The following is a 22796-nucleotide window of genomic DNA, read 5'->3' as shown; positions in this document are numbered from 1 at the left end:
TTAGAGCCTCTTTGCAAGCAGAAGTTGCTCACAGGTAGAAATGTAATTGTATGGTGTCAGCTACTGAATCAACTGGTGGTTTTTGTTGGCATTATTAATTAATGAGCATCACTGTACCAGAATTCACTAGTGAATGCTTCTGATACAAAAAGTGAAAAATAATATGAGGAGGGAACAAGCTCCATCTTCTTTCCCTCTCTACACTTCAAATTATATTGGTCAGTATAACATTGGGTGGTTTTAACCATCACTCAATTTTGTAGATAAAGGAATATCATTTTGACTCTAAAGCTGTGGGTATTGCTTCAATAGTTACTAGCTTAATGAATGTTTCTAGGTGAAAGCCTGAAAGTGAAAGTTTGCGTCGTATTGTTGGCAGATTCAGTCCCAACACGAGATGTGGAAAAAAGCAGATTGACTGTAATATTATTATATTATCCTAAAATTATTACATTAAAAAGTCTTTAAAACGGCTGTAGATAATTATAGAGCCAACAGCTTTTGACTGATTCACTGTACGTTTCGTGGCCTTTTTCCAGTCTCATACTTTCACATACTTTTCAGGAAGGATGTCTAAAAGCAGATGTGCCCTATAGCATAACCTTGCTTTACAGGCAGAGGCAAGTGGTACCTAATTTTGGCAATATATTTCTTTCCCAGTCCCCATTTTACCTGCATGGGTTGGCTTATCTGCTGTTGCAGAGGATATGTTGTGGGGTGTTTAGCACCTTTCAATATTTTTGAATTGAGCCCATTTTCAGTGATGTGTGAATATTTCTTCCTCAACCCAAATCTTTCCTTTATTACCTTACAGCATAATTTTATTTATTCCTTTATGGAAATATATCCAGGAGCATCACATTTATTAACAGAAAATAAGTGGAGCGCAACTACTCAATATTCTTACTAAACTTATTTTTTAGACTGAATTTCTAATCTGGGTGTTGAGCTTTATGATTTCCTGGAGAAGCTGTGAGTTTTCTTTCCTTGGGTATGTTCAAAGACTGACTATAGAAGTCTGTGAGCAACTTGATCTAGATATGAAGTTAGCTCTGCTTTGACTCAATAACTAGGTAGTTGGACTTGATGATCTCCAGCTGTCTTTTCCAACCTAAATTACTGTTTGATTCTAGGTAGATGAACAATCTTTAGATCACAAAGGAGAAACGTATGTATAAAAAAAAAAACAATGGAAATCAATCCCTGAAGTAAGCTCTTTTAGGTAGTGTTTTCTACATACCACTGACTGACTGGAAGCATATATAGCTTTTTAGATGTTAATAATTTATTGTTAACATAGGTAATGTTTTAACAATTCTGATTCCAAAAGAACCCCGTAGTTCTTTTCTACAAACTAGCAGATTTCTGGAATTTAAGTTGAGATATTGGGTCCTGCGCAAAGTTGGGTGAGGTAGATCAGCAGAAGCTTTGAGGAACATGGGAATTACAACTAGGTCAGTTGATTAGAAGTCATTCTTCCTATGTGACTATGACTTATTCACTACAATGGATAAGGGGTGTGGTAATTATTGAGAAACCAAGAATACTGCTTTGATATAGTATTTGAAGCACACATCAGAGTTTAGAGTCTCTTGAGGTAGTACTTGGGAAAAATACAAACATTTTTAGCATAAAGTGCTAAACACTGAATTGCTGAGGTGAGTAGCTCTAGAGAGGACGCCTTCAACACCGGAGCGGGGGGGGGGGGATCAGCGTCCAGGAGCCTCAACTCAGAGTGACGAGAGCCACCGAGGGAGCCCCAAGTCCTCGACAGGACCTGCCCAGGAGCCGGAAGCTCAGCTGACGACAGCGAGCAGCTGACTCACACGGGGCGGAGCCTGGAGCAGCGGCATCAGCCCTGACTGGGTAAAAACCTGCCCCAGGGAGCGCGGCGAACAGAGCGGGTCGAGGCAGTTTGCGCGGCAGTTCGCTTTAGCAGGCGAGCGGTATGGTGAGCCCTCGTCGTATGATCAGGGCCCTGTCCGGGAGCTCTGCTCTGGCTGCCCCGGCGGTGGCCAGCGTAGGCACCCAGACAGAGCCGATGAGAGGGGAGGCTGCAGTGCAGAGCTCGGGGTGTAGAAAGTGCCTGCACTGGTCTGGTGAGGGGAGGGTGCACAATGGGCAGGGCTGCGCTCGGTGCTCCCTGGTGCAGGTCCTCCTGCAGCAGGTGGCTGAGCTGCGGGATGCTGTTAATAGACTTTGAAATGTCAGGGAAGCTGGGAGGAAGCAGGAATGCTTGCTCCAGGCCCAAACTGTGCAGGGGCCTCGAGCTTCACCTCTAGCTCATGAAGGAAAGAAGGAGACCGTTAACCTGGGAAGATGGAAATTAGTGAAAAACAAACAAACAAACAAAAAAAAAAAAAAAGAAGGAAAAGGACAACCAAAAGCAAGGGGCTTCCCCCTAAATCCCCTGTCCCCACACAGAACCGCTTTGCTGTCCTGCAGGGGGCTAATGAGGAAGCGCACTCAAGCCAGAAACAGCCAGCTGATGCCTTGGTAAAGAAGATCACTACTGGTGCTGCTAGGAAAAAGCAGCGGGTCATAGTAGTAGGGGACTCTACACTGAAAGGGACAGAAGCACTCGTCTGCCATCCAGACCCCCATCTCAAGGGAGGTGTGTTGCCTACCGGGGGCACGGATGAGGGATGTGGCAGAAAGGCTGCCTGCTCTAGTAAGTCCCACGTATTATTACCCACTCCTGGTGATACATGTGGGTGCTAGGGACAGAGATAGTAGTAGCCTGGGGAACATAAAGAAGGACTACAGAGCCCTGGGGGAGGTGGTTAGGGGCTCTGGAGCTCAGGTGGTCCTTTCATCAATTCTCCAGGGTACAGGGGAGGACCTGAAAAAAGCTAGGAGGATTAGCCAGGTTAATAACTGGTTAAAAGGGTGGTGTCATAGTCAGGGGTTTGGGTGTCTTGAACATGGGACCCAAGCTTGTAGGCCAGGTCTAGTGGGGGCTGGTGGAGCTGCTCTAAGGGAAAGAGCAGTTTTGGTAGGAGGCTTGCCAGACTGGTCAAGGAGGCTTTAAACTAGATGTGTTGGGGGAGGGGGCATCATTCCATTCCAACACACCCAGTCAGTTGCCAGAACCTATAATAAATGCTTGGAGCAATGTAGAGATATCCCAGCTGCTCCAGCCAATGAGCCGGCTTCAGCTGGAGCTCGGCTCAGATGCCTCTACGCAAGTGCCCGTAGCATGGGGAACAAACAAGAGGAATTAGAGATGTGGGCATGTCTATGGGGGTATGATATAATAGGCATCACAGAAACATGGTGGGATGGCTCCTATGACTGGAGTGTTGGAATGGAATGTTACAGGCTCTTTAGGAAAGACAGGCCTGGCAGGTGGGGAGAGGGAGTTGCCCTTTATGTTAGGGGTAGGCTGGAGAGTATGCAACTCTGTCTGGGGACAGGTGAGCAGTCCACAGAGAGTTTGTGGGTCAGGGTTAAAGGGAGAACAGCTATGGGAGACATTACTGTGGGGATCTGTTACAGACCGCCTGATCAAGGAGAACCTGTGGATGAAGCACTCCATAGACAGATAGGAAAAGCCTCACGCTCACAGGCCCTTGTTCTCATGGGTGACTTCAACCACCCTGACATCTGTTGGAAGGACGGTACGGCCCGGCACAAGCAACCCAGGAGGTTCCTCGATTGTGTAGAAGACAACTTCCTTCTGCAAGTAATAGAGGAGCCGACAAGGAGATGTGCCATGCTTGAGCTCGTGCTCACCAACAGGGAAGGGCTCATTGGAAATGTGACGCTCCAGGGCAGTCTTGCATGCAGCGATCATGAGATGGTTGAATTCGAGATCCTCAGGACAGTGAGAAGAGCCTGCAGCGAGCTCACTGCCCTGGACTTCAAAAGAGCAGAATTTGGCCTCTTCAGGAACCTGCTTCGGAAGGTTCCATGGGATACAGCACTAGAGGGCAGGGGGGCCCAAGACTCTTGGTCGATATTCAAGGATCACCTGCTGCAAGCTCAGGAGTGTTGCATCCCAACCAGAAGGAAGTGCAGCAGGAGGGCCAGGAGACCTCCTTGGATGGATAAGGAGCTGCTGAGGAAAATTCAAGTGAAAAAGAGGCTTATAATAAGTGGAAGCAAGGACAGGTGGCCTGGGAAGAATACAGGGATGTTGTCCAGGAAGCTAGGGACCAGGTTAGGAAAGCTAAGGCCCAGTTAGAATTAAACTTGGCTAGGGGTGTGGAAGATAACAGGAAGGGATTCTACAGGTACATAGCAAATGAAAAACAGACTAGGGACAAGTTGGGCCCCCTCAGGAAGCTCTCAGGAGAACTGGCTACCCTGGATTTGGAGAAAGCTGAGGTTCTGAACGACTTCTTTGCCTCGGTCTTCACTGCCAAAGGCTCTGACTGCACCACCCAAGTCTTGGAAGGCAGATGCAGGGATTGTGAGAATGAAGACCTTGTCCCCGCTGTAGGAGAGGTTCTGGTTTGAGACCATCTTAAAAATCTGAATGTGCACAAGTCCGTGGGTCCTGATGAGATCCATCTACGGGTCCTGAAGGAGCTGGCAAATGAAGTTGCGAAGCCGCTGGCCATCATATTTGAGAAATCGTGGCAGTCAGGGGAAGTTCCCGATGACTGGAAAAAGGGAAATATAACCCCCATTTTCAAGAAAGGGAAAATGGATGACCTGGGGAATTACAGACCAGTCAGTCTCACCTCTGTGCCTGGCAAAATCTTGGAGCAGATTCTCCTGGAAGGCATGCTAAGGCACATGAAAATCAACAAGGTGCTTGGTGACAGCCAGCATGGCTTCACTAAGGGGAAATCCTGCCTGACCAATTTGGTGGCCTTCTATGATGGGGCTACAGAACTGATGGACAGGGGTAGAGCAGGTGATGTCATCTACCTGGACTTGTGCAAAGCGTTTGACACTGTCCCACATGACATCCTTGTCTCTAAATTGGAGCGACATCAATTTGATGGACGGACCACTCGGTGGATAAAGAACTGGCTGGATGGCCACACACAAAGAGTTGTGGTCAATGGCTCAATGTCCGGCTGGAGACCAGTAACGAGTGGTGTCCCTCAGGGATCGGTGTTGGGACCGGTCTTGTTTAACATCTTTGTTGCTGACATGGACAGTGGGATTGAGTGCGCCCTCAGCAAGTTTGCCGATGACACCAAGATGTGTGGTTCGGTTGATACGCAGGAGGGAAGGAATGCCATCCAGAGGGACCTTGACACACTTGTGAGGAGGGCTGATGCCAACCTCATGAGGTTTCACCATGCCAAGTGCAAGGTCCTACACCTGGGTCGGAGCAATCCCAGACACAGCTACAGGTTGGGCAGAGAAGAGATTCAGAGCAGCCCTGCGGAGAAGGAATTGGGGGTGCTGGTCGATGAGAAAATGAACATGAGCCGGCAGTGTGCACTTGCAGCCCAGAAAGCCAAGCGTATCCTGGGCTGCATTAAAAGGAGCGTGACCCGCAGGTCGAAGGAGGTGATCCTGCCCCTTTACTCTGCTCTTGTGAGACCTCACCTGGAGTATTGTGTGCAGTTCTGGTGTCCTCAACATAAAAAGGACATGGAACTGTTGGAACAAGTCCAGAGAAGGGCCATGAGGATGATCAGGGGACTGGAGCACCTCGTATGAAGACAGTCTGAGGAAGTTGGGGCTGTTCACCCTGGAGAAGAGAAGGCTGCATGGAGACCTCATAGCAGCCTTCCAGTATCTGAAGGGGGCCTATAGGAGTGCTGGAGAGGGACTCTTCATTAGGTACTGTAGTGACAGGACAAGGGGTAATGGGTTAAAACTTAAACCGGGGAAGTTTAGATTGGTTATAAGGAAGAAGTTCCTTACTGTAAGGGTGGTGAGGCTGTGCAATAGGCTGCCCAAGGAAGTTATGAATGCTCCATCCCTTGCGGTGTTCAAGGCCAGGTTGGGTGACATGGTTTAGTGTGAGGTGTCTCTGCCCATGGCAGGGGTGTTGGAACTAGATGATCTTAAGGTCCTTTCCAACCCTAACGATTCTATGGTTCTATGATTCTGTGATTCTATGAAAGTGCTGGGAAAAGGTTTTGTAGTTTTGAGTATATGAGGAAAACAAGCATCTTGCAATTTTCTGGACATAAGCACTGCATAGATTGAATTGAGAGTGTCGGGATTCAATCTGAAGCCAAAATTGCCATTACAAGTATTAAGACATGCTACTAGGTCATTAGGGACTGTATCTTTGCTGGTGACCACAGGTGTGGTGTACCTGACAAGGAAGAGGCTGCTGCAGATCACAGCCTTGGTTTCAGCTGTCTGATCTTAAGGCCGTTTTGAACCCTAACTATTCTATGATTCTATGTGTTTTGGAGACCTAGTGAGTAACCCTGGAACAGGTTGCCCAGAAAAGTTGCCCTATCCCTGGCAGTGTTCAAGGTCAGGTTGAAAGGGCCTTGGAGCAGCCTGCTATAGTGGACGTTGTACCTGCCCATGGTAGGGCTTTGGAACTAGGTGATTTTTAAGGTCCCTTCCAAACTAAACCAGTGTATGATTCCATGACACACATACAAATTCAAGAGAGGTCATGAAAAATACATGATGTTTCAGATGGTCATTTGATTGAAGCTTTTAATTATTATGTATATCGAAGCATCAGAGGTGGAGTTCTGGAAGTAGGTAAGTAGGTAGATAAAGCAACATTACAGGCAAACCTGGAATATTTTCTCATATGTCATTTATATTGCTTTTCCAGAAAGAAAATTCAGTTATCACATTGTCAGCTGGGCACTAGGGCTTTTTACCTTGGGTGGCTAAGTCAATAACTAGAACTGCTGAAACTTTAATTGTGAGTCAGTGGGGAGGAAAAAGGAAGTAGTATGCAACAAGCTATTCAAGAGAAACAGGATATGTAGAATAGGGAATTGCTTTTATCAGAGCTATGGAGGAATAACATCAAAATTTAGAAGTGGGCTCCCTTGTGTTAACTTTCAGATGAGGGCATCAGTAGTGGATTAAAAAAAATAATGATGCAAATCACAGTTGTACCGTCTTGTATGTAGTTTTGTCACTTTAAATAAATGTGACAAAAATGGTGTATGATAAATGGATTCCCAGGTGAATATGCTTTAGCACAATTATGTCTGGGGGTTTGGTGAACTCTCCTTCTCAAATGTGTTTGTTAAAAGAAGAGAATATTCTAAGGAATAAAGATAAGGACTGCCTTGACTCTTTATCTCTATTCAGTGTTCAGGCATAAAAGGAAATTCTATCAATTCAGTCACAAGACTGGCCGTCTTGTACCAAGTCTATAAACCAGTAGACCAGAGGAACAGCATCCCTAGAGAAGTCTGTAGTTTTGCATATTCCTCTTTTTTCTGAAATGCTGTTCCATTTCCCATGGCTTGGATGTGTCTCAGGAATGAATTGCAGACAGAGTGTAAACAAAAATAATAATATTTCCCGTAAGGCTTGCTTGTAGATCTTCCTCTTGCTGAGGGTTTAAAAAAACCCACAGAAAACAGAGGGTGTTTCGGAAGCAGATTGATTCATAATGTAATGAATATTGACCAGACTATTTGCTAATGCATTCATAATTTTGATTAGATAAAAAATCTTTCAGTAAAAATATAAAAGCAAACTTTTAACAAAACAAGATATCCTGCCGTGTGACCAAGACTGCAAAATGAAAGAAAAGTAGTTCTGAGTAGGAGCAAAATTGCATCATGTTTTGAATAACAGTAAACATTTAATTTCCCTTTATAGTAACACTAATAATTTACTCTTTAGAGTTTAAGTACTGTGACTTTTTACAATGCTCCATGTGTCCTGCTTCACACAGATGGAGTATTTTATGGGATCCTGTATTTCGGGTTCTTAGGGGCAAATCCTGTCTGGTTTACGTACAAGCTACTGTGTTTCTGCTGTTGGCTGACAAACTAGCAAGTCAACTCATGGTATGAAAGTATGGTATGAGACCAGAAAGTGTGGGGCTGTAAACAGGGCCCTGGAAAGGGGTGTCTGAATCTGGTCAGTTTTAAGAATTGCCTTTTGAGCTGAGCAAGGGCAGCACATTACTACAAACAAAAAGTAAATCCAAATAAAATAGCAAAGCAATTGTAAGGTGTCTGACTGACTTACTACTCTCATCCTCCAACACAGACTATGTAGTGAAATCTGGTAGCACATTAAAATGTAGGAATGTTGAAATACTTGAAGCAGATAGAACTATGCCCTAGAAGTCCAAGGAAGCCAGTGCCTTTGCAAGATGGTGGCCAAATTTTTAAGACTGCATAGGACTTGGTAGATGGAGGACTTCTTTGGCTTTACAAATGTGAAGTGGAATGAATAAGAGGAGGTCATGCAGAAGAAGGAAAACATAGTTTGCTGGAGGCTGTTAATGGTTTCTTGAAGAGCCAGCTGCAATTTCAACAGTAGATTTTACAGAAATGTAAAAGAGGCCTGAACATTTCAGATATTTTGGGCTGGATACAAAGACACTGCAGGCTTGATCCATTTCTAGAAGAAAATAACTTTGGATTAGTTTTATCCTGCTTTACAGACCTTTGTAACTTTAAAGAAGACCCCAGACTTATATGTCTTAGTTGTGCACATCAACATGTGGACATGATGGATACTGTGTTTGATGGTCTGTTTTAACCTTTTTTTCCCACTTTCTTTCTAACGTCTGTGCATATACGCTTGCAAAGGTAGTTGAAGAAAGAAATTAAGAGGTTTTAGTGGGATCAGCATTGAGCCTCAGCTCCTGTCTGCAGTGTGTGAGTCAGCTCAAAATGAGTATTACCCTATCTTAGGAACAGATAGTATGCTGATGTTAATTAGAGACAGTGGGCTGTTTGATTAATTGAGGTAATGAAGCTGGGCGTGCTACTGTGTTCTGGGTTTATTTAAAATACATGGTTGAGTGTGTATTAAGAAGGAGATTGTAAATTAACACTGACATATTGTGTCCTCAAAATCAATGTAATTGATCAGATTTTCTTCAGCAAAAACCAATGCAAACATGCTTTAGACATTTAGGTTATATATGTGCAAAATTAAACAGTAATGACCCATTGTTTAAACTATATTGTATTATGGACTTTTCAGGGAAGTCCACAAAAACCATATACAAAGCGTATCATTTCCAGTGCAGGGAATAAAACCTATCTAAATGGCCTAAATGCTACCTATCTTGGTAAACGTTTCCTTCCTTTAGCCTTGGTTACCTTGCCCTTTTTTTTCCCATGAAACTGCTGTCTACAGTAAAGATTATATATAAAGATCTACCGTGTTTTCTGTTGTTAATATGAACTAGACCCTTATTATTTATCTCTTTCATGAATAATTTTTCAGCGTTGATAAAGAAACTTTATGGAATGGGGGGTTGAGAATTTTACTGCAATTAATGTTGTTTTGGAATATTGTGTTGAATTAAAAGAAAAAATATCAGTGCAGATACAGTATTAAATAATATTGTACATTTTAGTTCAACAAACTGAATATAATACTGTATTTTAAATAGCAGGAAAGATAGGATAAAAACATTCCTCTCTCCCCCCATTCAGTAAAACTATTTTGTGAAAATTATATGCACTATACAGAAGTTTTCAGGATATCAGATACCTCCATGTATGTCACAATCACAATCAAATTTTGCTCATTTAGAGATATAAGTATAAAAGTTTTTGCTCCATTTGGTTGTAATTCTTTTTTCTTTTTTTTTTAACTTATACTTTGTTGTGTATGTCAAAATTCACTCTTTTCAACTTTGTTTTGCTTGTATTTTTGAGTAACTGAAATTATGTCTGAGACAATCTGCCAAATTAAACATTATTTTTACTAGCCTCTATGGTCTTCAGATGGGCATGAAATAAACCTTTCCCTGAATCTCGTAATTTTGGCTGCTTTTGGGTCTGACTTACAAGTCAGACCTAAAATTTAAGACAGGAGTTAGGGAATCTTAATATGTCCTTTAATTTATTCATTTTGAGTGATTTAGTTGAAGTTATACTGTATAAACTGGTGTAAATGTTTGTAAAACAAATTATTCAGTCCACTGCTTTCCTCACAAGTGTACATTCTTTATAAGACAGTTGATATTAAACACTTCAATTTGTGCCAAGGGCAAGAGACTAGAGCAAGATGGAGTGGGAAACCAGCTAGAAACAGGAGGCACCTTAAGAATGTGCATATTATTGGAGGTCAGGTGTAGAGCTTTGAAGTTGTGTGATGGTTCGTTTGCTCAAGGGGTTTATATGTTTGGCAAGCTCTGAAATGTCGATGTCAGTCTGAAGACTTGCAAGAATAGAAATTGCTTAGATATAAAGGCTGCTTGTGTGAATGTTTTTTTTGTCTTTTATTTCCTTGAAACCAAATACTGTGTTTGGATTCCTTTTCTATTTACCCAAAACATTCAGAACCTGAGGGCTAAACAAATAAGACATTCCCAGAATGCCCAAGTTCTTAGATTAAATACATGAGGAATAAATTGCTGGCATCAGAAATTTGTTTTCTACAGAATTAGTGTATGGATAAATACAAAGCAAGTCAGAAAACATGATTATGGTAATCTTCTTTTCCTTCATTATTCCTGAATAAGTCCATAAATTCTGTATAAGGAGGATGATATTGCTTGGAAACACTGAACTGGGCAGTGTGATTCAATGCAGCCACTGGAGATATCTCAAAAATTATATTTTAGCCTTGCTTTTTTTTTCAAACATGGTTGCCAAAAGGGAAGTATTTGAACCACTTATGATACTCAAGTGCATGGAAAACCTGCATAAAGTCTGAGCACTTGCACCTTCTATTGACATTAAAACCAATTTTGCCTCCATAGGAAATAAATGGAAACAGACAGAAGAGAGAGATCTAACTGCAACAGCAGTTAAAATTAAGAAGTCCCCATGCAATCCAAACTCAAAAATGTTATTCTGTATCACTAACAGGATGATTTTAGAGGCATTGTTGTGCTCTTTTGAGCTGGGACAGGGCAGTCTTCTGAAAAAAATACGATTTCATATCCACTAACTATTTTTGTGTTGTAGATGATGCCTCTACATGGTTTCTTATGGAGGCCTGATATTCACAAGTATTTCATAATTCTTCTTTACATGAAAGTTATAATAAAGATGTTGCATACAGTAATGTTGACATAATTGCATGAAATTTCCCTGGCTGCAGCTTTGCTGTTTTTAAACTTGTCCTGTCTCTTGTCATGGTGAAGGTAGATAGCTCTCCAAGGCAGCAGAATGCTGAGGACAGCAAAATGGCCTTGGCCCTGCTGCTTACTTTTGTTATGTCAGAGCACTTGGAAAGGCCAGCAGACTTGATGAAGACAGACAGATGCTGTTGGAACTGGTGAAGGATTCATTCCCAGCAGCACCACTCAGGGTTTCCTCCTCCGTATCCCTCATATTCCTGGCAGATGCAGTGGGAACAACTCTCCAGGGACTTCCCCATCTGGCCTCTTTCCTACTTCCCATTTACATACTAGGATCTCTTTCACTTCTGCTCTTCACTTTCTTACAACAACAGCAACTCATTTCTTCAGAGTACAGTTCAAATGTTCTTTACCTAAAGAAGTCTTAAATGAGTTAGTGGTGAACTCTACAGCTAACATTGCCAGATATGGCTATCTTCAACACTCAGAGCTGACACTGTTTAACAGCTTCCTTCTCTATTAGTATGATGGTTAGGCCCTGCCATGAAAACTAGTTGAACATTGGAGGTCGGTTATGGAGCTGTGATTCTTCTTCTTACCCTGGCCCAGGTTTGCTCCGTGGTTTCGGGTGAATGTATTAGCTCTACTGTGCATCAGTCCTGTCAGTAGAATAGGGATTTCTACTTTCCAGCTGTGCATGACTGCTGGAGAGAATAGACTGCAAAGAGGAATGCAAAAGTCTAGGGTTTGGGGGAAAAAAACGACAAACCAAACCAACACCAAAACGAAAGAAAAAAAATGAAAAATAAAAGAAACATAGTTTGCCTATTAGGTTCATAGATACTACATAGTATTGCACAGATAATAGCACAATAGCATATAAAGATGTAACACAAGATGGAGTTATTAGTGCAATTCCATCAAAAACATGCCTGAAGTAAGTACCTTGCATTGTTGAATAATCATCTAAATGCTTTTTTCCTAAATACAAAACTACATATTAGATGAAATCTAAGTCTCTCTCTATTAAAAAATTAAAATACTGCTGTGATGTGCAGATTCCAGGAAGTGTGAAATTCACTTGATAATTTTCTTTTCTATAGAAATGAACTCCACTAGTCCCAGCACAGTAATAAATTGTAGTAACGGTCAGAATGATATTCGAGCTTCTGCAGCACCTTTATTTGCAGTATTTTAAATCATTTTACAAAAATAATTAGCTCAGCTTCTCAAGTTATTGAGAAGTATATTTAGCAAGTCCTTTATTTATATTCTACTTCTGGAAGTAATGAGGTTCTGAGAAATAAATTATTTTCCATAAATTCATGAAGCATTTTGTAATTCAAACAAGGACTCCTGCAAGACCTGGATTCTTCTCTTTTGTTCTTAATTACTTCTGTTTCTCTAGAAGACATGCTAGATAAGCTGAAAAGCTACTACGTAGAAAAAAAGTACCTAAGGAGGAAAAAAGTATCCCTCTCTCCTGTCCCATCCCAAAAATAAAGGGAAATCATATCTGGGGGCTGGAGATGAAGTGAGATTTATAGAATTATTTACTCTGCAAAAGGCTAAAAATTAGTTTCCATGGCAACCACTGTACCTTCTGAAATACAAAATACCGTTACAATAAACATGAATACAACACAACAAAATCTTTAACGCGTATTGTATTATTTAAGTGTTTATTAAATGATCTTTCATAAATTTTAAATGCTAAGTTCTGTAATGTTAGCATTTTTAGAAAGGAATTAATATTTTATTTTTTTTTGTGAACAGTGGCCCTTGTATGTTGTTCCTGAGAGGATATTGCCAGAAAAACAGTGTTTTGAGAATGCTGCTGTTGTATGATACATGGAAAACTGGAAGTCTGTGATAGCTCCCTTATTAAGATTTTATGATTTATATGGTTCAAATCTCTAACACCAAGGAAGGATTTAAATGAAGAATGATCTTTTAATATTATGTGTTGGTGATAGTCCTGCTTTGAGTGGGAAATTGAACTACATGATGTCTCTTGCAGCCCACATTTCTATGATTTTATGATTAATTGCCTTGGGAATAAATTTGTACTGGTCTTAAAATCTCATGTCTCATAAAGGTACTTTTTCCTTAAACCATGTAAAGGTGTATTTAAAAAATTAAAGATTACGAAACATGCCAGGTAGGTGACAGAAGTCATGGTACAGGGGCTCTTTTGAGAAAGAGCTGATAGAAGAATTCTGGGATTATTTATTTATTTATTTATTTATTTAATTAATTAATTAATTAATTAGAAGAAGAAAGCAAATATATTCTATGAACATTCCTTTGGAAACAGGGTAAATTTGGGTTACTTCCAGCTTATCTGGTGAAATTCCAGAAAAGTGCTGAGCTCTTCCTGTCCTAAATCAAGCTGTTGGATATCATACATCCAAGTATCTATGATCTTGCACTATTTAGGAAGAAGGATGCTGACAGGAGCAGAAACTTCAGGTTTTGGTCATTTTTGATTCAGCAAAACTGTGGATCTACCTCAATGCAAGGATTCCAGGGCTTTCCTCTCATTGAGAGTTTTAATAAGACTGTTTTTCACCCTGGCTCAGTATATAACTGAATTTTAAGGTGTCCATGGAATAGAATTAATGCCTCAGTGGAGACCAAGGGCTCACACAGTTACTCAATATATGACAGAAACCTCTGTAATAATCCATGATTGTATAGCTTTTTTTTTCTCTTCTCTGTAAGTAATTATGGATTTTCAGGTTTTGCACAAAGGTAAGTGACTTTTTTTTTTTTTTTGAAGACTGTTCATTATACTGTGCTTGGATATATTGAGATTTTTTATTTACCACGTTGAAACCAATACATAATTTAATTTTTATACATCTCTATAAACATGTAAAGAGACTTTTTGTGATCTGACACAGAACTGCATCAAAATAGCTCCATACGTTGTTGGTATATAGGGGATTGATTCAGAAACAAACCAGCATTCTCCAATGTGAATGTGGTGTTTTGTTCTAAGTAAGGCATGAAGAGAATAGTTTAGAAAAAGTCATAGCAGGAAGGAAAGAGGCACAAGAGGGTTTGTGAGACAAAGCAGGACTATTTCTTCACTGCTGTAGTAGGCTGAAAAGTTATCTTACATAATTTTCTGCTGTTGAAGCTTTCAGGTGAATTATGCCTACCTTGTGCTCATTGTCTGTTGCTTGAAGCATGAAGAAGGGTTAATATATTGCAGTAGGCTTCAGTAGGAATGCCTGACAATCTAACACAGTACATATGTACTCCTTTAGGAGCTGTCATGTACTTCTAGTGATTTTCTGTCCAGAAGTCTCATTATGGTGTTTAAACCCAGGTGGTCGTAAATTATATTTCAGACATTAGATAGAGATGTCTGAAGTTTCTCTGTTATTAATAAGTAGTGACAAGCAAAATAAAGATATTTCAAATTGCAGAATGATTTGACATTTCTATTCTTTGTAACAGGGTTGGGCAAATACTGGAAAATGTGAATATCCTGTTAGAAAAATTTGTAATACTTGCATTCTATCAAAATATGAAAACAGTTCAGGAGAATTCAACTGATCCTTAAGACTTCAGTCACTAATAGTAACTGTTCTTAAAGTCAAGAGAAAGAAATGGCCACTTCTAGGGTGCAATCCTAAGTCATATATCCAAAGTAATTATTTCAGTTGTTCCCTGTAAGTGTCTACTCCTATACTCCTATCTATTGTCTACAGAAGCCTGGACTGATTTTCTTTGGTGCTCCATGCCTCCTACTCAGCTAAACTTTTTTAAATAAATACCATCCTTAGTTTCAACATTTTTTTTTTTTTTTAAGGTATGTATAACATTAATGAATTGGTTGGGTTCAAATTGGTTTAATGATAAACTGCATTTTGCCCACTGTAATGTGTTCATTTAGGAGAGCTGAAGACATAGAAACCTGATGTTCCACTGTCCACAAAGACTTTCATGCTAAAGTACAACTTACATGGTACACTTGTGTCGTGGTTTAAACCCAGTCAGGTAACTCGTTCGCTCACTTCCCCCCCTTTTCTTGCCCTCCCCCTGCTCTTGGAGGGACGGAGAGGAGAATCAAAAAGAATGCAACTCCCACGGGTTGAGATAAGAACAGTTTAGTAACTAAGGTATAACACAAATCACTACTGCTACCACCAATGATAATAATGATAAAGGAAATAACACGGGAAGAGAATACAACATCTCACCACCAGCCGACCGATAACTCGCCCCCCCAGCCCGACCAAGCTCTGACCGATACCTCCTCCAACCCTGCCGTCCCCCAGTCCTTCCGGCTAACTCCCAGTTACATCCTGGGCATGACGTGCTGTGGTATGGAATACCTCTTTGGTCAGTTTGGGTCAGGTGTCCTGTCTCTGCTTCCTCCTGGCTTCCCCTCCTCCCTGGCAGAGCATGAGGCTCACAAAGTCCTTGGCCAAACCTAAACATCACTATCAGCTCTGTTCCCAAGCTGAAAGTCAAAACACTGCACTGCACCAGCTACCAAGAAGGGGAAAAATGACTGCTACTGCTGAACCCAGGACATTATCCACCCCTTATTCCATACCATTCACGTCATGCTCAGATCCCACATTTTCAATATACCATCACTCTTATCTCAGTGCACTCTTATCTTAGTGCATGGACCAGTCCCTATAAAGCTGCTGAGTCCATCTGGTCCATGATGTCAGGCTCCATCTCTTGTAACAGTCTTCCAGAGCAGGAGAGACTGTGTGCAGTGTTCACACTCGTGAATAACCTGGGCAATAGTGTCCATTGCTAAGTCCACCCCTCGATCATGAGGCCATCTCTGTGTTGCATCTCTGCTCTGATGGCCTGAAGTGCCATGGGCCCACCAGGCTTAAAATAATTCACTGTCCCCTTCAGCAGTTTCTGCAGCTTGTTGCTGGGGACTCCATACAGCTGCCTTCCATCTCCGGTGCTTCCAAAGCACTGGAGGGGCCCAGTGGACTAGATACTTGCCCATACTGCCACACACACCCTGCCACTCCTGGCTGTGCAGCCTTGGGGAAAACCTCTTGGTCCCCCCATATCCTCGTCTAACCCCAGACAAGACCCAAACCCGACTCTGCTTAACTTTTGAGATCAGACAAAATGGTTGTGGGTAAAACACAGTCTGTGTGTGTGCCAACATGCTGATCCCCATCACAATCAGCAGGCAGGTCCCAAGGATGCCCAAAGGCCATTCAAAACCTTCAGAACTCTCAGTTGATGCTGCTGTACTTGTCACTGGGGCTGGTGTAGCCGCTGTGCTTGCCGGCTCTCCCACCGCCAGCTTCTCTTTTCCTGAGTCCAGCTCTTCCTCCTCTGCCTTGCTGGGAAATGCTGCGTGGTCTCCTGCATCCTCCTGGGGCTCGGCGGGCGGCTTCCGGGAAACGCTCTCGGCCGTCGCGGGGCTGGGCTCGGCCGCGGGGCTGGGCTAGGCCGCGGGGCTCGGCTCCTCCGCGGGGCTCGGCTCTTCCGCGGGGCTCGGCTCCTCCGCGGGGCTCGGCTCGGCTGCGGGGCTCGGCTCCTCCGCCGCCTTCTCCCGCTGCTCGGCAGCCCCTTGTTTCTGCTCCTCGACCGCCCCGACCTCCTCCACCGGCAGCCGTCCCCTCGCGGCCTCCGGCCCCGCTCCTGCCGCCGCTTGGTCCCCGGGGCCGCTCTCCCGGGCCGCTTCGGCTGCCGCCGGCTCCCGAGGCCGCTCCCCCTCTGCTCCCCGCAGCCTCACGAAGATGGAGAGTAGGGTGAGGGCCAGGACGGTGATGAGCAGCCGGACGGCCAGGTACAAGTCCACGGCCACGTCCGTCCCGCCCTGCTGCTGGAGCCCGTCCGTATTACAAGCCATTGCCATAAAGCACAGTGAGACAAGAACCTTAGCCCAGGCCCCATACCTGATAAACACTATCACAGCAAATACCGGCTCTACGTAAGTTACAACATTCTGAAGCTGTGAGATCAACAAGAACAACTCTGAGAGCCAATAAATCAGCATTGTGACGAGTGACTATTAATCCAGTCAAATCTGTCGTTATCTCAACCCTTCGTGCCCCACGTTGGGCGCCAAAAAGAACTGTCGTGGTTTAAACCCAGTCAGGTAACTCGTTCGCTCACTTCCCCCCCTTTTCTTGCCCTCCCCCTGCTCTTGGAGGGACGGAGAGGAGAATCAAAAAGAATGCAACTCCCACGGGTTGAGATAAGAACAGTTTAGTAACTAAGGTATAACACAAATCACTACTGCTACCACCAATGATAATAATGATAAAGGAAATAACACGGGAAGAGAATACAACATCTCACCACCAGCCGACCGATAACTCGCCCCCCCAGCCCGACCAAGCTCTGACCGATACCTCCTCCAACCCTGCCGTCCCCCAGTCCTTCCGGCTAACTCCCAGTTACATCCTGGGCATGACGTGCTGTGGTATGGAATACCTCTTTGGTCAGTTTGGGTCAGGTGTCCTGTCTCTGCTTCCTCCTGGCTTCCCCTCCTCCCTGGCAGAGCATGAGGCTCACAAAGTCCTTGGCCAAACCTAAACATCACTATCAGCTCTGTTCCCAAGCTGAAAGTCAAAACACTGCACTGCACCAGCTACCAAGAAGGGGAAAAATGACTGCTACTGCTGAACCCAGGACAACTTGGTTGTAGGCTCCCTCTACACTGGGAGAAATAATTGTAAGTTATAAGGTCTTTTTCAGGAAAACATTAGAACCTATAAGAGACTGGGAAAAAAAGGGAGAGATCAATGTCGTGTTGAAATTATATGAAATAAACCACACTTCTTCCATTTCACAAGAGCCTATTCTCAGATATGTGTTAAAACCACCCTAAATAGCATATCTTGTTTGATTTTTCTCAATGGAAAATAGCAGATTCTCAGAAAAAAAAAAAAAAGGAAATATTTCTGTCCTGTATGTCAAAACCTAATGTTTTTCCTCAGAAAACCATTAAAAAAAGGCCACAAAAAAAATTAGAGTGGCTAGACTGAGGTCCTATACTGGTTACCTGGTGACACAACAAGATTAAGCAAGGACGCTCTTTTTCCCTTGCAAAACAGCATGAAGAATTTTGAACAGGGAATAAAAATCTCTCTTGTGTGTATTCTATGGAATGGCATTTAATCATCAAGCCTCATGATGAAATATTAGGAGTCATAATAAATAAATTATTATAAAACCCCTACATAATTGATACCTTATAATCACTATGTTTTTTTTGTTCTCTGGTTGGGGATTTTTGACTATAGTTAAATTACTGCATTTACCTGTTACTTTTTTAAAAATACATTTTCTGCTGGTGTATTGTATTTCTCAATGTAACAAAACCATTCTAGCTATTCAGTTATTCAACACTGTTAGCAGCTAATCGTGAAAAGGAAAAAAGAAAAAAAGAAGCAAGGATCTGAAAGACGCCTTCATTATGCTCATTGGTTTCTTTACCAGGTCAATCAGATCAGACAACAAATTTAATGGGTTTTAAATTATTATTTTTTTTCTAATAAAAAAAGGGAATCAATGGAACTTTTAAATCAGAAAATAGATGTTGTTTAGGAAAAAAATACTCTGTAAATAAGACTAATAAATATATTTAGTATCTACATGATTTCATTACATATTTAAAGTCATTTCTCATCACTTGGAGGTATTACATTTGCATTTTTTAGCAAGCTGTAACTGTACTTAGCTAAATTCCTCATTAACTTTTTCTTTCATGTCAGTTATGGGTTTAGGACTGCTGGTTATTAGTAAGTCTTGTTGTTTAACCCTGGTAGGTGTCTAAGTACCACACATCTGCTCACTCACTCCTGCTACAGTGGGAAGAGGGAGAAAATTTGGAGGGCAAAAGTGAGAAAACTCATGGGCCCACATAAAGGAGCACCTCCTGTATGAAGACAGGCTGAGGAAGTTGGGGCTGTTCAGCCTGGATAAGAGAAGGCTGCATGGAGACCTCATAGCAGCCTTCCAGTATCTGAAGGGGCCCTATAGGGATGCTGGAGAGGGACTTTTCATTAGAGACTGTAGTGACAGGACAAGGGGTAATGGGTTAAAACTTCAACAGGGGAAGTTTAGATTGGATCTAAGGAGGAAATTCTTTCCTGTTAGGGTGGTGAGGCAGTGGAATGGGTTGCCCAGGGAGGTTGTGAATGCTCCATCCCTGGCAGTGTTCAAGGCCAGGTTGGACGAGGCCTTGGGTGATATGATTTAGCGTAAGGTGTTCCTGCCCATGGCAGGGGTGTTGGAACTAGATGATCTTAAGGTCCTTTCCAACCCTAACGATTCTATGATTCTGTGATTCTATGAAAGACAGATTAATAGGTAAAGGAAAAACTGTGAGCACAATCTAAACAAAAAATCAATTTCCCATTGGCAGGCAGGTATTCAGCCATCCTCAGAAAAGCAGGGCTCCATTACTTCTAATGGTTATTTGGGAAGACAAACACCGTAACTCTGAATGTTCTTGCTTCCTCCTCCCTCTCTGCAGACTATATTGCTAAGCATGACATCATATGGTAAGTAGACTGACTCTGCACCACCCAACCCAAGTACACTGGACTGCAGAAGTGTCTTTTTAGGTGGAAATGTATTTAGGCAAGCCTAATTTAATTTTTTTTTCACTGTATTCCTTTCATATAATCATTTAGGTTAGAAGAGACCTTTAAGATCTTCAAGCCCAACCATTAACCAAGCACTACCAAGTCCACCGCTAAACCATGTCCCTAAGTGCCACATCTGCAGGTCTTTTAAACACCTCCAGAGATAGTGTTTCAACCATTTCTCTGAGCAGCCTGTTCCAATGCTTGACAACCTTTTCGGTCTAGAAATATTTCCTTATATCCAATCTGAACCTCCTCTGACACAGCTTGAGGCTGTTCCTTCTTTTTACTGCTTGTTACATTGGGGAAAAGACAGACACCCACTTTGCTACAACCTCCTTTCATGTAGCTGAAGAATGCAATAAGGTCTCCCCTGAGCTTCCTTTTCTCCAGGCTAAACAACCTCGGTTCCCTCAGCTGCTCCTTGCCTCCTTTTTCTCTAAACACTTCTCCAGCTTTGTGGCCCTTCTTTGGATACCCTCCAGCACTTCAGTGTCTCTCTTGCAGTGAGTGGCCCAGAACTGAACACAATATTTGAGGTGTGACCTCACCATTGCAGAATACAGGCAGATGATCAGTGCCCTGGCCCTGCTGGCCATGCTATTTCTGATACAAGCCCAGATGACGTTGGCCTTCTTGGGCGCACTGCTGGCTCATGTTCAGCTGGCTGTTGACCAACACCACTAGGCCCTTTTCTGCTGAGCAGCTTTCCAGCCACTCTTCCCCAAGCCTGTATATTGCATGGGGTTGCTGTGGCCCAAGTGCAGGATCCAGCACTAAGCTGCGTTGAACCTCATGCAATTGACCACAGCCCATTGATTCAGCCTGTCCAAATCCATCTGTGGAACCTCCTTTCCTCAAGCAGATCAACATTCCCATGCAACTTGGTGTCATCTGGAAACTTACTGAGATTACATTTGATCCCTAATCCAGATCATTGAACAGATGGGCCTTGCCACTCAGCTCTGGAGAGCACTACTTGTGACTGGCCGCCAACTGAACCTTTATATACCTCTATATCTGCCATCAAAACTTTACCATTAAATTGCTCTGAACATGCGTGCAGTTCTGTTATCATCGGCATAAGAAGGACACGGAGCTGTTGGAGCAAGTCCAGAGGAGGACCACGAGGATGATCTGGGGGCTGGAGCAGCTCCTGTATGAAGATAGGCTGAGAAAGTTGGGGCTGTTCAGCCTGGAGAAGAGAAGGCTGCGTGAAGACCTCAGCAGCCTTCCTAAGGGACTGTAGCAATAGGACAAGGGGTAATGGGCTTAAACTTAGACAAGGAAAGTTCAGGTTAGATATAAGGAAGAAGTAAGGGTGGTGAGGCAGTGGAATGGGTTGCCCAAGGAAGTTGTGAATGCTCCATCCCTGACAGTGTTCAAGGCCAGGTTGGACAGAGCCTTGAGTGATATGGTCTGGGGTGAGGTGCCCCTGCCCATGACAGGGGGTTTGGAACTTGATGATCTTAAGGTCCTTTCCAACCCTAACTATTCTGTGATTCTAGTAGTAGGGCAGCTTGCACAAGCTCTTGGGCCCTTGAATTTCCACTTGTGTGTGAAAGCCAGCCTCTATCAAAACAAATTCAGAGTTTTGTGTAATTGTATTTTATTGTTTTGTGTAATTTTTGAATGACCTCAGGAGCTGGAGATAAAGTTATCTGGCTCTGACTAATGTTTATTTTGAACATCTGAAAATAGGATAGTGGATTCTGAGTAAGTCGTATAGAAGTTTTTGAAGCTTTTGACCTTGATAATTTAATAGGCCCTATTGTGTCTTTTATATATATTACATAGATACCTTATTAGATAAAAGCTTTATGAGATAATAATGTTATCACAATGACAGTCCTATTGAAACCTGCTACTGGCAATCAATGGACTTGCAAGAATATCAGTAATGTTCACAAGTAGAGATAAAAACCTTCTGTAATATCTTTATCACTTTTCCTGAAATGGCTCAAGATTCTGATTAATTATTCAGTTTCCCTAATGTTTGAAGATAGGTCTCTAATTAAAAAGCATCAGTGTTGAGGAGGGTTCTGTGAGGGATCTTTCTGCTACCTTTCTTCCCTTGATGTTGAAAGGAGTTAACCTGCTGAGGTTATTTTGTCAGGTTTCTGTCAGGCTGGCTTTCCCATATTTTGCAGCTCATTGCTGCACTGTCTGATAATCTTACTACACTGACTGGCTGCAGTTATTACCCTTTATATGAAGGATCTATGTTGAAAGGCAGTTATGAGTTTCTGTCCCAGTGGATTCTATGATGAAGCTGAAGCAGGCTGTCGTCCAAAGCTGTATAATAGCCTCAGCTGGGAAATACAAAAGTGCCATGGATTATTGATAGAGTCATATCTGCAGTTCTGCTGACAAATTTGATGCCTCTTTTGCTAGGTTTCTGTTATTAAGAAACACCTCTGTTAGTATGTCTCCCCCTCTCTCTCGCTGTTTGTTTGGTTTATGATTTGGCATTGTACCATATATACCAGTGAAAAATGATGTTATACTTAATAAACCTAATGTTACAAGGAAAAGAATTATGAAATTTATAAAGTGCTAATGATCTTAATTAAAAAAAAAACAAACACACAACCCTAGAAGTATAAATTTAACAGTCCATTTAAAATTATTTTTTATCCTACATTTTCTGTTTCTTTCAAATACTTCATAAAGCTCTAATATGCATCATTTTTCCTTATCTCGAATATCTGTAGTACAAAGGAAAATGTGGAGAAAGGAAGATTATTCTAGCAGTTCTTAAAAGTTTAACTGACGTGAGTAAAATAAGTCTTTCACTTATTTATCAAAATTATACCCACATTGGTATAAAAAATATTATTCTCTCTTCATGTAATCATGTGGCATAACTGTTAAAGGGAAAACTAAGAATACAGTTCTTAATATTTGGATTGACACATCTTCAAGAAAGTTAACTATTTATTCTATATTACTGTGAAAATTTTACCACTGATTCCTTTGTGTTGTAGATCAGTTTTTCTTTAGCTAAGCTGTAAAAGCTGTTTAGGAATAAAAAATGGGGTAAATTACAGTGGGACCATGGATTCTGAAAG

General features: G+C 42.2%; 1 protein-coding gene across 1 annotated transcript in view; it reads left to right on the top strand.

The window, feature by feature from the left end:
• The first annotated feature begins 3715 nt into the window (after window positions 1–3715).
• The window catches only part of LOC134171174 (uncharacterized), a 271085-nt gene continuing 252004 nt past the window's right edge, over window positions 3716–22796 (top strand). Inside the window, exon 1 of the mRNA XM_062633147.1 lies at window positions 3716–4181. Coding sequence (XP_062489131.1) covers window positions 3716–4181 — 466 coding nt within the window. The remainder of the gene's footprint in view (window positions 4182–22796) is intronic.

The sequence above is a fragment of the Pezoporus occidentalis genome, unplaced genomic scaffold, assembly GCF_034315485.1.
Source record: "Pezoporus occidentalis ecotype Australia unplaced genomic scaffold, CSIRO_AGI_Poc_V1 ctg4, whole genome shotgun sequence".
NCBI lineage: Eukaryota > Metazoa > Chordata > Aves > Psittaciformes > Psittacidae > Pezoporus > Pezoporus occidentalis.
This window is presented reverse-complemented; position numbering and strand designations above follow the sequence as displayed.